Source organism: Anguilla anguilla, chromosome 1 (assembly GCF_013347855.1).
Source record: "Anguilla anguilla isolate fAngAng1 chromosome 1, fAngAng1.pri, whole genome shotgun sequence".
NCBI classification, from domain to species: Eukaryota; Metazoa; Chordata; class Actinopteri; order Anguilliformes; family Anguillidae; genus Anguilla; species Anguilla anguilla.
The window spans coordinates 23951814-23965998 of record NC_049201.1 but is presented as its reverse complement, the minus strand read 5'-3'; the positions used below and the strand labels follow the sequence as shown (position 1 = coordinate 23965998).

The window sequence follows — 14185 nt, the reverse complement described above, 5'->3', positions numbered from 1 at the left end:
CAACCCTGGTCTATAATAAATTCTGAAGTGTACATAAGCGTCGGGCCCAGTTGATGTCGATTTTGGAACAATATTTATTTATTTATGGTGGAAATTATAAAACAACTTGGTCGTCGTTGTCCGCCAGTGCTGTAGGCGGCAGAGTTGTGCCAGTCTACAGACGTAGGAAAATCACGAAAGAAGAACTTGAGTGGCGCTCAAACGTGTTTCAGAAAGCAAAAGCTTTGGTAATGGAGGAAAGGTTAATATCAGCGGTTTCGGTTCATCCAGAGTTGTACAACTCGACTTTAAGTTCCTACAAGGACTTAGACAAGAAAGCGGCTGCGTGGAGGGCTGTGAGCCTCCAAGTGGAATTACCGGGTGAGTGGCGAGTGTTCTAGCTGCTACCTTAGCTGGCAAACTTACGACTGTTTCTTGCCACTGTCCTAAAGTTAACTAGCTAGCAAGCTAAGCTATCTGCCTTGAAATTAATGACCAGCTTCTATCTACCACGCTGTGCCCTGCATCAAACTGGCTAGCTACTCGTAGTATTTTCAGATGAAGTGCATTAACGGGTTGCTGCAACATTAATCTCGTGTTTTGGTAATTGCTAATAAATTAGAGTTTTGTTTTGTTGGATGGGAATTGTAGAACGTACACGTTAGCTATAGCTAGCTATCCTAGTCGTGAGCTAGCGCAAGCTACACGATCTCTAGCTATCCATCTAGCGAACTTGCGGTATTTTGAGATTTGTAATGGAAATGCATATTTCAGTCATACATGCACTTAAATTGCTATCTTGTCATATATTTTGAAACTTCACGCATTACAGCCTTGGCATTAGCGTTATCTTGGTATAACTTCTAGGTTTCCGTTATTGCTATGTAGCTACTTAGTTAGCTAACGTTGCAAGCTAGTCTAGGCAAACCAGAGCATTTTCACGAAGGAGAAAAACACTTGCAATAATAAATTTGGAGCAGTGGCACCGACCACGGCGTATTATTCTCAAGTACTGTATTTTCCGTGGGTAAATTTCACATACTAGTAGTAGTATTGCAGCTAGACTCGCAAACTACTGGACGATGTCTTGGTGCGATTTCCAGTGCGCCTTTGTTGTGGTTTAGTACCGGGTCATACGCATCATCCCTGCATACATTTAACATGTTTTGCTCAACTTTATCTCCGGTATTAATTCTCAGCTGTCATAACCGCAAAAATTTTGTGTGCAAAGAATGTCTAACTTGCAATTAATATTCTTTGGGACACTACATCGTGAATCACTGCTGCTTTTAGAATGTCTAACAATTATGAGTGATAATGAATTATGGGTCACACAAATGCCGTTGAAATAGCATGGTATTTGACCATTCCTCCATATAGAATCTAGATCGTTTGGTCTGTGCTTGTCGTCTACCCTCTTCAATTTAAATGACAATTTTTTGTTTGGTTCAAGTCTGTAGACTGAAATGGCATTCGTAAAACAGTATTTTTTGTGGTCGGTTTACCATTTCATGGTTGATTTTATTATGTACTTTGGACCAGTGGCTTGCAGAATGCATCTGTTTACCTGTCTAACAACCTGGTTTGGTCACTTAAGTCGGAATGTCACGTGGTAAACTGATGTTGAATAAGCTTGCAAGTTACCATTACTGTGCATAGTTGGATTTAGGAATCTGCGTGCCGGCGATGAAGGCAGGTGCATGATGCAGTACCATACTGTTTCATACTGGGCAGTAAAGGTAGGAACCTGCCTGTTCATATCAAGACAATAAGAACTATAGCTTCCATTGCAAGCGTTTCCGGCTTGTGAAAAATATTGTCACTAAAATGGAGTGTGTCATTGAAAAAGCTGGAGATTTATTAGACATTAGTCGAAAGGAATTTTTCCCCTTGTTTATCAATGATGACTAACTAGACTTATTAGATCAACAATATAGGCTAGTCACTAATTAACCTGAATTCTTTTAAGTGGTCATTGTGTCTGTCCTTAAAGGTATTCACTTTGAGTTTTTTCATATTCAGTATTGGAGAATGTTTTCGATTGGCCCAGACTGTTTTTGTGAGCGATGAATGATGGTGGATACTTTAAGTATGACTATCAGGACATTCAGGGGTTGGTGGTTTAAAGCAAGAATATACACTTCGGTTTCATACAGAGGTTGTGATACCTGTTTTGATTTCCCCCCCCCCACCCCTTTCTTTGGTCGAACAGAATTTCGAATTAAATCAGAAACATTTTTAAAATTCGGTTTTGTAATCAGTAGCACCTTTTATTTATTTATTTATTTATTTATTTGGACTTTGCATCAAGTTAATTTTTTCATTCATCACACTGGCCATTTCTCAACAAATGTTCATTGATACAGGATTAAAGAAAATGGCATTTTTTAATTTAAGTAAAATTCTGAATTTCTGCACCATGCTTCTCAGGCAGTGCCGTTTTCATCTGTAGAAGCTTTGATTTGTTGCTGATTGTTGTCACTGTCTAGAGGAAGACTGCCGTAAGAAATGGAAGAGTCTGAGAGACGGCTTCATCAAAGACAAGCGGTCGGAAGAGAGGCGGCTGGCGTCGGGCGGGATCCACCGCTGCTGGAAGTACAGCCAGCACATGGCTTTCCTCACGCCGTTCATACAGTCGCGGACCTCCACCACGAGCTCCGCCGCCGACGACCTGTGCGACGGGCGGGACTGGGAGGGGGACAGCGAGGTCAACAGCCACTCCGCCTCCATGCTGCACGGGAGGGAGGCGGAGCTGAGCGACGCGGACACGCCCCCCGGCTTCCCCCACGCGGGCTCGCCAGCGCTCAAACGGACCCGGTGGCAAGGGGAGGGGCTGGAGGGCACCGAGGACGAGCTCTTCCTCATGAGCCTTCTGCCGCACCTCAAGAGGCTGCCCTACGAGAAGAAGTGCGCGGTCAAACTCAAATTCCATCAGCTTCTGTACGAGGCAGAGTTTCATAAAGTCGGCGAATGACACATTTTATCTTTTGTATCAGTGGTTTGTCAGTTTTTTTTTTTTTAATGCACACTGAACAGTCTGTAGGTTAAACCCCTAGGGAATGATGGGTTTTTATACCCTGTTTGATACTTTAATAAGCTACATTTGAAGACTTTCCATGCAACTACATGAACTCCGGCTCACTTACTTCGTCTCTGATAACTCCACTGTGAATTTGCACTAGACTGATACATGATGTGGTACAGTGCCATGAAATAGTATTTGCCCCTTCCTGATTTCCTCTAGTACTGCATATTTTTCACTCTAAATGGGTTCAGATCTTGATACAAAATGTAATATTAGACCAAGGGATCTGGAGTAAACACAAAACACATTGTTCAGATTTTTATTAAATGAAAAAAGTTATCAAACATCCGTATCACCCATGTGGAAATGTAATTGCCCCCTTAAACTTAACTGTTTGCCTCACATTTAGCACTATAACTGCTACCAAATGCTTCCTATAATTTTATATTAGTCTTTCACTTTGCTGTGGAGGAATGTTTGCCCATTCTTCTTAGAAAAACTGCTTTAATTCAAATTGGTAGGTTTTCTGGCATGAACTACTCGTTTCAGGTCCTGCCACAGCATCTATATTAGGTTCAAGGACTTTGATTAGGCAACTCCAAAACTTTCATTTTGTTTCTTTTCAGCCATTCAGATGTGTTTTTTTTGTTTTAGATCACTGTCTTGCTGCATAACCCAATTATGCTTCAGCTACAGCTCAAGGACAGATGACCGGACATTCTCCTTAAGAATTTTCTGGTAAAGAACCAAATTCAAGGTTCCTTCAATAATGCCAAATTGTCTAGGTCCAGAGGCAGCAAAGCATCCCCTCACCATCACACTACCACCGCCATGTTTGTCTGTCGGTATGTTCTTACTGTTAAATGCTGTATTTGCTTTGCGGCAGACATAATGAGACCCATGCGATTCAAAAAGTTTTACTTTTGATGCATCTGCCCATAGAACATTATCCCAAAAGACTTGGAAATCTTCCAGGTCTTTTTGCAAATTTGAGACGAGCAATGATATTTATTTTTTATTGTGGAGTCATGAACACTGACCTTAGCTGAGGCTAGAGTGGCCTGCAGTTCCTTGGATGTTCTGGGACTTCCTGGATGAGTTGTAGCTGAGCCCTTGGAGAGATTTTGACCGGCCAGCCACTCCTGGGAAGATTCACCACTATTCCGAGTGATCTTTTGGAGTTAATGGCTCTCACTGTGGTTGCGTGGCGTCCCAGAGCCATAGACTGCTTTGTAACCCTTCCCAAACTTACAGCATTTTTACCATCTCTTCTGGAATTTATTTTAAATGTGTCATAGTGTGCTTGTAGAAACTTTGTGGGGACTACTTCACTCTGATGGTGAGGTTCAATATGAGTGAGGTTTAGATTCAACAGGGCTGGCTTCAATCAAGCCTGGCTGTGTTGAATCATTAATTATCAATTAACTTTGGTTAATTGGTTGATAGAGTAACTAATAGGGCAATTACTTTTTCCACATGGGCGTTTGATAACTTTTTTCATTTAATGAAAAAAGTTTTGTAAAAAATTTGTTTTGTCTTTACTCAGTTTCCCTTTGTCTAACATTAATTTTGTCTAAAGATCTGTCATTCAGTGTGACAAATATGCAATAATAGAGAAAATCAGGAAGGGGCAAATACTTTTTCACGGCACTGTACAAGTAAGGTTTTAGATGTAGTAATTTTTCATTTTTATTCTTGTAAAAAAAAAAAAAAAAAAATTTCTAAACCCATTTCCAGACACAATTGCTGTATAACTGAATAGGTATTTTCCATGTCTGATGCATTAAGTCTGGAAACAAAAGTCAGAGTTTAGATTTGAGATTCATTTCTGAGGAGCGTTAGTGAAAATGGTTCAGGGTAATCCCCCTGTCAAAGAAATGGGCTTAATTTGAGGTAGAGTGCGTGACCTGAATGTACCCTTGTAGTTTCCCAGAACTGTGGAGGCAAAGCTACAGAGGTGTTATTGTATGTTGCCGATACGTTTTAGTGACATTAATGTTACTATCATAATCAAATTCACTAACAGTAAATTTGTTACAGGGCATTTTAACTTGGCCTCAACTAAAAGTGTAAGCTTAATGCTCTGTAAACACCATCATTATACTCTAATAATGCCAAGACCAGGATGTAATGCCTTTTCACAGAAGCAGGTGGGGTCATGAGTAAAGAAAGTCCTTTTACTATCAGAGTCTTTCGTGTTCATTGTCCACAGCAACACACAGTATGAATCTCCATAGGTACTCCCTGCTTTGCACGTTTTACATGTTACATGTAGTATGTATTGCATCCATTTTCCTCTGCAAACTGTAAAGAAATGGATCACTTATGCCCTCACTTGGCATCCATGTGCTCAACTGCATTAAAATAAAGCATCTGCATATTCGTCTGCAATAATATAGGTAGAACATCACACGTGTCTGCATTAAGGTAAAATGCCACTGACTCACATGCACTTAAAAGTTTAACCATCCACACACTCACCAGTAGTAAACATCACCTGTTCAAAAAAAAGAAAAAAGAAAACGTGGCTGCACTCTTTTTCACACAGTCCAGAAAAATAATTATTTTGTTTAGTAATTACCTATAGCTCATATCCTTTCCATCAATATGGGCAAAAGTGTGATTTTATTATAATCCAAACAATATGGTATGGGTAAAGCCAGTATTCTCAGTTTGTCTGTGCTGATACTCAAGTATTTGTGACTCCGACCGGGAGAGCTAGCATTTGGATTGCAAGGCTGTAAGGATGTATGCAAAAGAATTTACAGAATAAATCGCATTATTCTGAAAGTATTTCATGATTAATTTATGCCAAAGTGACTTGATGAACCGTTGCTGTAAATCTTTAGTCTTTTTATTTGTAATATACCCTTTACTTAAGGCCTCTTAAGTAGTAAGTATTACAGTTGATATAGGGGGAGAAATGAAAGGTAAACCTATTATTGGCAATATCTTTTTAGCCTGCAATAAATGTACTGCAGTTAACTTGCTGGCTACCTACCGGGGATTCTGATCTGCTTTGTAACTAATATTTCTGGTTTACTTGCTGAGTAGGTAGCTGTCTATGTATTAGCATTTACTTTCTAGCACCAATCATTGTTAAATTGGGTAACAAGCTAGCTCTGCATTAAGTTGTATTTATTGCTGACTAGCTAGTTAGCTTTGCCTTTCCACAAATTTCCAAGCTTTTATTAAGGTCAGAATGTAGCCAAGGTCTTTCAGCGCAGTCATTGCTAATATTGATCTGACTCCGATATAGGGTGTACAAACAAACCAATCAATGTGTCTGCTTCAATTTTGGGCCAGTGGCCCCATTTTGGGTGGGTGTCAGTGAGAGAGAATGCTGCTAACTTTAATCCGGGCACAGGCAAGTGGTATAGGAGGAAAAAATGGCCATGTTGACAGATGGGAGGTGGGCCTCTGTCGAGTGGTGAATATGACTAGAAGAGGAATGAAGTAGCATCAGATTGGCCTGTGCATGACAGGAAGCAGGGGCTCCTTGCTTTCAGACTAGAAGAAGCGCAGCCTGTTACGACCAAATTTCACTTTCCCCGAAACAGCTTTCACCATAGCTTTAAAAAGATCATGGACTGGCATGCTGTAAGTAATGATTTGCCTTTGAGTCTATGTAATAGGTTGTATCTTGTGCATTAGTAAGAGTAAGGCATAACAGGTTAATCTGAAACTATATCAGCTGAAAGCGAACTGCCTGCCTCAGTTTAAATCAGAAAATTGTCCAAACCACCAGTTAGTCTCATCCATATCATTTCTTTAGAACGTTTTGACATGAGGGAAAATAACCGAGGAAGTCACCCGTGCTGCGGCTGTTTTTGGTGTGCAGTCCATGTTTAGCACTTAAGTGTCAGATTTGAGGGAGATTTCCAATCAGAAATGCTCCAGTGTTCCATGATGACAAACCATAGACAAATGGATCAAAGAACTTGCTGACTGGTCTCAATGGATGATGTTGGAAGATTCCGGAAAACGGCAGTACTTTCTGTAATCTTTGGTGCATCTTTTTTTTTTTTTTTTTTCAAAGCAAAGCAACAGATGCAAAGCAGGAACCAAGTCTGAACAAGGTGCATAGTTTTTTTAAAGACCTTCAGCTGCAGGTGCTTGTATTGCTTCATTCTTCTGTGGGACCTGTGGTGTTTTGCTCCTGTGGAGTTCATTCCGAAGACCTTAATTGGAGTGTAGGAATTTACTGGAAAAATGATAGGCAGGAAAAAAGGTTCCATAAAACTAAGCCGAAGGGCTTTTACCTGTATGCTTCAGATATATTCAACGTAAAATAAAATGTAAAAAAATCTTTTGAATTTCCACGCTGATTACACTAAGAGTTCTCCACTTCTTCCACGAGTGGAATTTCTAGGGGAAGAACAAAGCAAAATTTTAATTCCGTTAAATGTTCGTCCATCTGCACTTGTGTGTGACTTAGCCATACATAAGTCCATTAAGTGTAAACTTGGGCTTTATGGTTTTTACAACAATGCTGTATTGTGCCTGAGAATTTTGTAATCATTGCAACAGTGCTGTACTATGGGTATGAGTATCGTAATGTTAACAACAGAATTATACTATAGATAAGAAAGCTGTGACTATGGCATAGCCTGTGTGCACTATAAATATTGTGTAATATGCTGAGTGCGAGGTAAGGAAAATGCAATTTTGAATTGATTTGGACAGCCTTACCATCTGCTATGTCCACACTGGGGCTGGTGGAGGCTGTGTCCATGCTGGAGCCTCTGGCTTCGTTACCCTCCGACATGGAATGTAGCCCTCCAGGGTATGATGGTAGAGTCCTGTGGAGGCACTCTGAGTAGCAGGAAGGGCTCTCGTAGTGGACTATTTCACTGGAGTCATGTGACATCCCCCTGGCATTTTGGCCAGAGAGACTCTCCGAGGGGCACGTTTCACTGGAGCCATTGGGCCGGATGCCCTCGTGGCCAGGGTATGCAGGAGGTCCTGACTCCTCGGAGTGCAACAAGTCCCCTGGACCAGCAGGGGGCAGGTCGCTGTTAAACGGGAAGCTGCCTCCATTTACAGCTTCATCGTACGTAGGCAGCAGCACGGGAACGCCGTTCACCACCAAGACATCGGGGTCATTCTGCTGGTGATCCCTGGGAAAGCTTGGGAGAAAGGGACTGCATGAATTTAAGCCCAGCATGTGCATGCTTTTAGTTTCCAGAAGTCCTAATACAAATTCAAAAGAAATAGGAAGTACTGAAAAGGCATTTTTGTATAAATACTTTCTTTGCATGTACTCAAAATACAGAAATCAAAATGCATGGCAAGGAGATTTGTACAGTGTACTTGGGTACTTGCTGAGACATACGCAGGGAGTCATACAGCAGTAATCTTGGCATAACATAATGAATGCAAAAGCACATAGTACTATACAACTATGTATATTGTAATGTAGCTTAGGCTGATTGGGACTGGCCCAGTCCATATGGCGGATCCCCTGGGATAACGTGCAGTGCTGTACCTGGGGTTGCACTGCACCTTACAGCCAACCTGGAACATCCGGGCCACAATGACCAGCAACAACCCCAGCAACACACTGGTGGCTGTGAGCACTACCATCTTCCATGTTGTCAGGCTGGAATTTGGGAGGCTTGGCCAGGAAGGCCCTAAGGGGAAGAGATGAGAACAGAGTAGCATGACTTTATTGTTCCTCTCTGACAATGGATGGTTGTGAAAGGCTTTGCTGTCCACTGACTGATTCAGAGCCAAGCAAGTAGAAGAATCAGAAGGTGCCATGGTCTTGGAGGGGCCCCCGACTTATTTTCTGCCCCCAAAGGTCTAGGAATGGCTCTGACTTCATCAGAGCAATGAGGAGAAAGACTTTTTTTCATGTACCTCAGTAGTGTCACTGTGAGGCAGAGCCTGAATGTCTTCTTTTACCTTACATGAAAGTTAACATGTAACATACACAGTTCTCCCAGATCAGTGAATTGTTATTATTATTATTGTTATTGTTATTATTATGTCATTGTAACAAATAATAACAAGGGTGATGATTTTCTTTAATTTCTTAATTACCCTGAAAACCTAAAGTTGAGGCAAATCTACCATTACAATCCTAAATCTACTGCTACTGTGGTCCTTGACTTACCTGACTTGTTGCAGTACACATGGATGTCAGGGGGTGACCAACGACCATGCTGGCAGGTGATGTACATGTAGTCACTGGTCAGGGAGTAGCCTGGGTTGCAGTAGAATTCCACCACCGTCCCATGGATGTACCTGTCACAGTTCTGGGGGTGGCAAATGTAGTCTCCATGCTCCACCATCAGAGGCAGCGGACACACTGGGAACGAGACAGCATCACAGCACATAAAGTTGTGTGTGTGTGTGTGTGTGAGAGAAAGAGAGAGAGACAGAGTGTGAGAGAGAGATGGGCAGAGAATGGGGGAGAGAGAGAGAGAGAGAGAGAGAGAAAGAGAGAGGGAGAGAGAGAGAATGTGTTTGTGAGCTGTCTGTGAGTATTAGTATGCACGTGTTAAACTAAAAAGGTGCTTCAGTACACCCAAGCAGTGAACCCAAGCACTCGTTTCTTATCCACACGTACATTCTCCCGAGACTCGGCAGAAAAAATGTTTAAGCATAATTTTTTTGTGACATAATACAAGTAGGTTGACAAACATATGTTACAGTGAATATATTTTCAAAAAATAGTATTTAATTTTGATTGAATGCCCCTTGTTGTGTAGATTTTGTCATTGTAGGATATATGGTTCTTGAGTCTCCTACAGGGGACAAAAATGAACTGCTGAGTCTTAGGAGGATATCCAGGTTAAAAAGTGCCCTTTGGACAGCATGCGCGTGATCATAATGGCTCTGTGTCACAATTCAGCTGAGTAAAACAAAATACCCTGTGAATTATATACATGAGGCCTGTTAAAACAACTGTATATACATTAAATGCGGTTCAACAATTGTGATTGCAGGGCTGGGCAAACAGTGTTCTCACTTCAAATAAAGTCCATGTCACTGGTATAATTTGATAAGTGCTACAGCCAATCACCTTCCACATCAATACATCGGGGTGGGACATCAGACCAGATGAGGTTGTACATGCACTCCAACAGCTCCACGCCATCAAGCTTGTATCCCGGGAAACACTGGTAGCGCACCACTGTCCCCACTGGCAGGGAGGACTCTGCCTCTGAGATGTTCACATAGCTGTGGGGAGGGACCACAGGGCACATGCAGCCTGTGGAACAGAAACGGAGAATGGGCCATGCTGAACTGATTTACAACCACTGCTTCTCATATAAACAATGTGTCAGGTGGAAGGTTATGGCACCCATTGCTTATCAGCTTTACCCAGCATGCTTCAGCAAAATGTTAAGCTGTATAAATGGAAAGTATGTATGGTAAGTACTGCACACTACATCTACTAAACTGCATCTTGTTTGGAGTTACTGAACTCTTGTTTGAATCACACTGCAGAGTTACTAAGCTATGCCTTGAAACGCACTGCACAGTTACTGAAATGCACCTTGGCAGGTGGGCAGGTTGTCCCAGCTCCCGTCGTCCTGGCAGACTGACTGCATCATGTCCGTGTCTGGGTACCGGATCTGAAAGCCCTCGTGGCAGCTGACAATCAGCTGATCACCGGGTCTGTAGGTTTTATTCTGAACCTCAGCATCCACTATGTGTGGGACCTGACAAGCTGCAGAATCGAGACAGGTTTAATGCCATACAGGAGGGTTAATGGGTTAAGTTTCACTTCAAACACGGCTTAGAATAAATCAACACAAAGATGGCAGTGTAATTGTGCACACACTCTATCTCTACATGAGATATTTCCTCCTAATACTGAACGTGTCGTGTGAGCTTACACTCATACAAGCACTGTACTGACTCTTCTGAAAGTAAACAATTGTCTGTTTTAAAAGAGTGTAGAAAAAATAGAACTCTCCCTCCCATTTGATTTAGAATAAAACATTTTTTTTAAATCTTATCAAATTTAAAATACAGTGTTCCCTGCAGATATACTGACTTGGCCTATGCTCCTATGCTCAGTTTTATTTCTATAATATGTTTATGCTATGTATTTTGTCTTCAACATTGATCCAGAATAACTCCTCACTAGGACAACTTCCCCATGCATATAACAATTTAAAAAGCTTTATATTCTGATGAGAAACAAGTATTTGTTAAATATACATTATACATTATTATAGCCATGATATTCTGTCTCACACATAAATATACACACAATAATGCTACTCTACTTTATAGTGTCTTTATTATTTTGTGCACCATTTGCAGAAATCCATGAAGGTTATTATCAAATTCAAACACTTGTCCCATGGCAGGGAAACCATTATGTTCTAATTAATCTTTTGTTCCATCTGTGCTTTCTGTGGGGATAGTTAATCATATGTTATAACATCCCTGTTGAGGGCAGATTTTTTGGTAACCAAAGTGTGCATTACTATTTGTGGTCTAAATAAATACACCTGAAATGCTAAACTTAAAATACAAAAAATTGTTTAAGTGGCACATACAGAGGGTCCCAAAGAGAAGGTAAGGTAATCTGAAACAGATGTGAGCCCGAAGAGTATCTCTGGCCATATGAATAGTAAGAAAAATTCTATTGACAACCATTTAATTTCCTCTTCGAAGCAGAGGCCCTTGGGGATTTGAAAACCTGGCTTGACACAGTGCAGGATTCTCTATAAACAATAGGAGGAAATCATAAGCCTTAGTGTGCAGAAAGTCAGTTCTTGTCCTTGCCATCAAATATTAGTGCATTCTAAGTGTTGAAAAGTAATCCTGGAAATGAGATCAGATGTAAAGATATGCTGTAAAGGACAGGCCTGTGCTCACCTTCTCTACGACACAGTGGTTTACCGCTTGGCATCCAGACCATAGACCCAGAATTGAGCTGAGTGCACACGATCTTTGCCAGTCCCTGGAGCCAGAACCCCTCTTCGCAGGAGAACCGGGCCACAGCACCCTCAAAGAACACTCCAGAATCTGGGGTCCGGTGTCCATGCAGAGGGAAACCGGGATCCAAGCAGAAGTGCTGATCTGAGGAATGTCATATATAGTATCTGGCCACAGTTACATCTTCTTTCCCGTACTATCCGCATACTAAACGTTCTCTAAAAATTAAAAACACTAACATAAAAATTGGATGCTAACTTAAGGAGCTCTATATGTGCTATATATCCTGGGGAAAAAACTAAAACTTTATTAAACCAAGACAAAGTCGAATACCACAGCATGTGTAAAAATGACATTCTAACAATTGTGACATGAGGAGGAGCTTAATTTAAAGGTATGATTTTAAAATATTCATTTTAAACCCTATTATAATGTCAAATAATTGTGATTGATGCTTTTATAGATGATGTTAGAACATGTTTATCACTGGAATTAAATATTATGACTTTACAGTAAAAGAGCAATGAAAGTGTATTTACAATTTCATATTCTCAGAAGCTACAGAAAAGAGAGAGCAAACTACACAACTCAGTTTAAAACATCAAATCTTGTCTTTGCTGAGTTGATCATCTAGGCTATTTCACCTTCTCTTCTTTTAATCACTGTGATTGCTAAGGCTGGTCATGCTCCATATTCTAACCTGAGTCAAAACAGAAAGAAACTTCAAAGCTCATCAAATGAAGGAGGTCAGAAAAGGTTCATCTGGATCTGGGTGAGAACGAGAACAAAATACTGATCTCACTGCTTTCTACGAGGAGTATAGCTCTAGATTGTATAGGAAACAGCGACCTAGACCATAACTGTACCACCAATGTGAAAGCACAAAGGTACAAAACACGTTTTATCTCATGTAATCTAAATGATTTGCCGGCGGAAATCTCAGTCGCCCCCCCCCCCCCCCCCCCCCCCAACCCCCACCCCAAGGATGATTTATAAACCATGGCTTCATGAAAGTCCGGGATTTGCATTAGATCTGATAGATTTTTCACTATAAAAAAGAAGCCAAATATAAATTAATTTAGCCATCCAACTAGCCCACTCAGTAGCTAAACGTTAACATTAACTTCAGGAAAATAAAGCCTTACCGACAGTGAAGTCTGACGAGCTGGAACGCGGATGTACGTGAAAGACTATTAGAAGCAACAGAAGTTTACGGCAGAATGTGCAGCATCGGTGTAATTGTGGATCTTCTGCTTCCGTGACATGATGAGACATCTTTTATCGCTACAGTTCATGAGATCGCGACGTTCTGAGAGAAAATAAATCATAACGGTCGGGCAAATTGGGAAATATCCAGGAAAAAAACAATACACATATTTAATATTCTTACATAAATAAATATACAGTTCCAACATACACCGGCCATCAGCATAGGCCTAATTATAATCAACATGCCGAATTATATGCTAAAATGCAAAGCCGTTATGCGCTTCATTTTCTGCCTCTGCGTATTGCGTTTTATGCTAGTGGACAGCAATTTTTCCAAGGCCTACATACAGTAGGCAAGTCAGTTGTATTGCTATTGATAGGCTACGCACCGTTGTGATTCATGACAAGCCATTCGCCACCTGTTCTGAAATGTAGCCTACCCATAGGACAAAATTAATCAAGGTCGATTGGTTAACGTTATTTGAATGAACACCCGCGAGTACACTAGCGATGACAACCTTACCATTAGTCATGCATTATACAGACGTCGCTACCCTTACCTGCAAACGCCAGTCATAAAAAAACAAGACTAATCCCCCCTCCTCCTCCACATCGATCCCTTTACCCGAGGAGGGAGGTCGATTGCACGCAAATGCCTGATTTGCAGTGAAATCTACGGACAGACTACGGGCATGCGTTCGGAGAGAGGAGCGCAATACAGGCAGCGTACCACCCACCTCTCCCGGCAACTGCGGCTTATATAGTCTTCAATCGGCGGATCAGAGAAGAGAATGTTCCCGTCCGGTGCAGCTTTAGGTGCTGTTCCGTCGTCCAGGTGAAGTCCTCTACTAAGCCTCTTCCCAGGTTAAACTCGTCCCGTGTAGGGGTGTCGAATATGAGAGGTAGCACAGGTCAAAGTACATTACCGATTCATTTTATTATAGCCATAAGCTACTGTACAAGGAAGAATGGCCTCTCCGCTACAGTAACCACAAAAAGATCTGTAAGTAGGCTACTATAACTTATATATAAATATTTAAATCAACCACCTCCTTTTCCATTATTGGG

At 41.3% G+C, this 14185-nt stretch overlaps 2 protein-coding genes across 3 annotated transcripts; one reads left to right on the top strand and one right to left on the bottom strand.

Moving 5' to 3' along the window:
• On the top strand, nt 1-2971 carry LOC118210205. The gene is made up of 2 exons (XM_035386202.1): nt 1-360; nt 2469-2971. The coding sequence occupies exons 1-2, from the start codon at nt 54-56 to the stop codon at nt 2951-2953; spliced, it is 792 nt and encodes a 263-aa protein (XP_035242093.1). The 5' UTR covers nt 1-53; the 3' UTR covers nt 2954-2971.
• A 2196-nt stretch (nt 2972-5167) lies between these two features.
• Nucleotides 5168-14086, bottom strand: susd4 (sushi domain containing 4). 2 transcript variants are annotated; one of them, XM_035386181.1, is made up of 9 exons: nt 13855-14086; nt 13054-13217; nt 11849-12052; nt 10512-10685; nt 10035-10223; nt 9123-9317; nt 8493-8637; nt 7697-8133; nt 5168-7372 (listed from the first exon to the last, which is right to left on the bottom strand). In XM_035386181.1, exons 2-9 carry the CDS (start codon nt 13181-13183, stop codon nt 7338-7340), a joined length of 1509 nt encoding a protein of 502 aa, XP_035242072.1. In that variant the 5' UTR covers nt 13184-13217; nt 13855-14086; the 3' UTR covers nt 5168-7337. The 2 variants fall into 2 exon arrangements, with proteins under 2 accessions (XP_035242072.1, XP_035242080.1); XM_035386189.1 differs by lacking the exon at nt 13855-14086 and adding an exon at nt 13678-13848.
• Between the last annotated feature and the right edge of the window lie 99 nt (nt 14087-14185).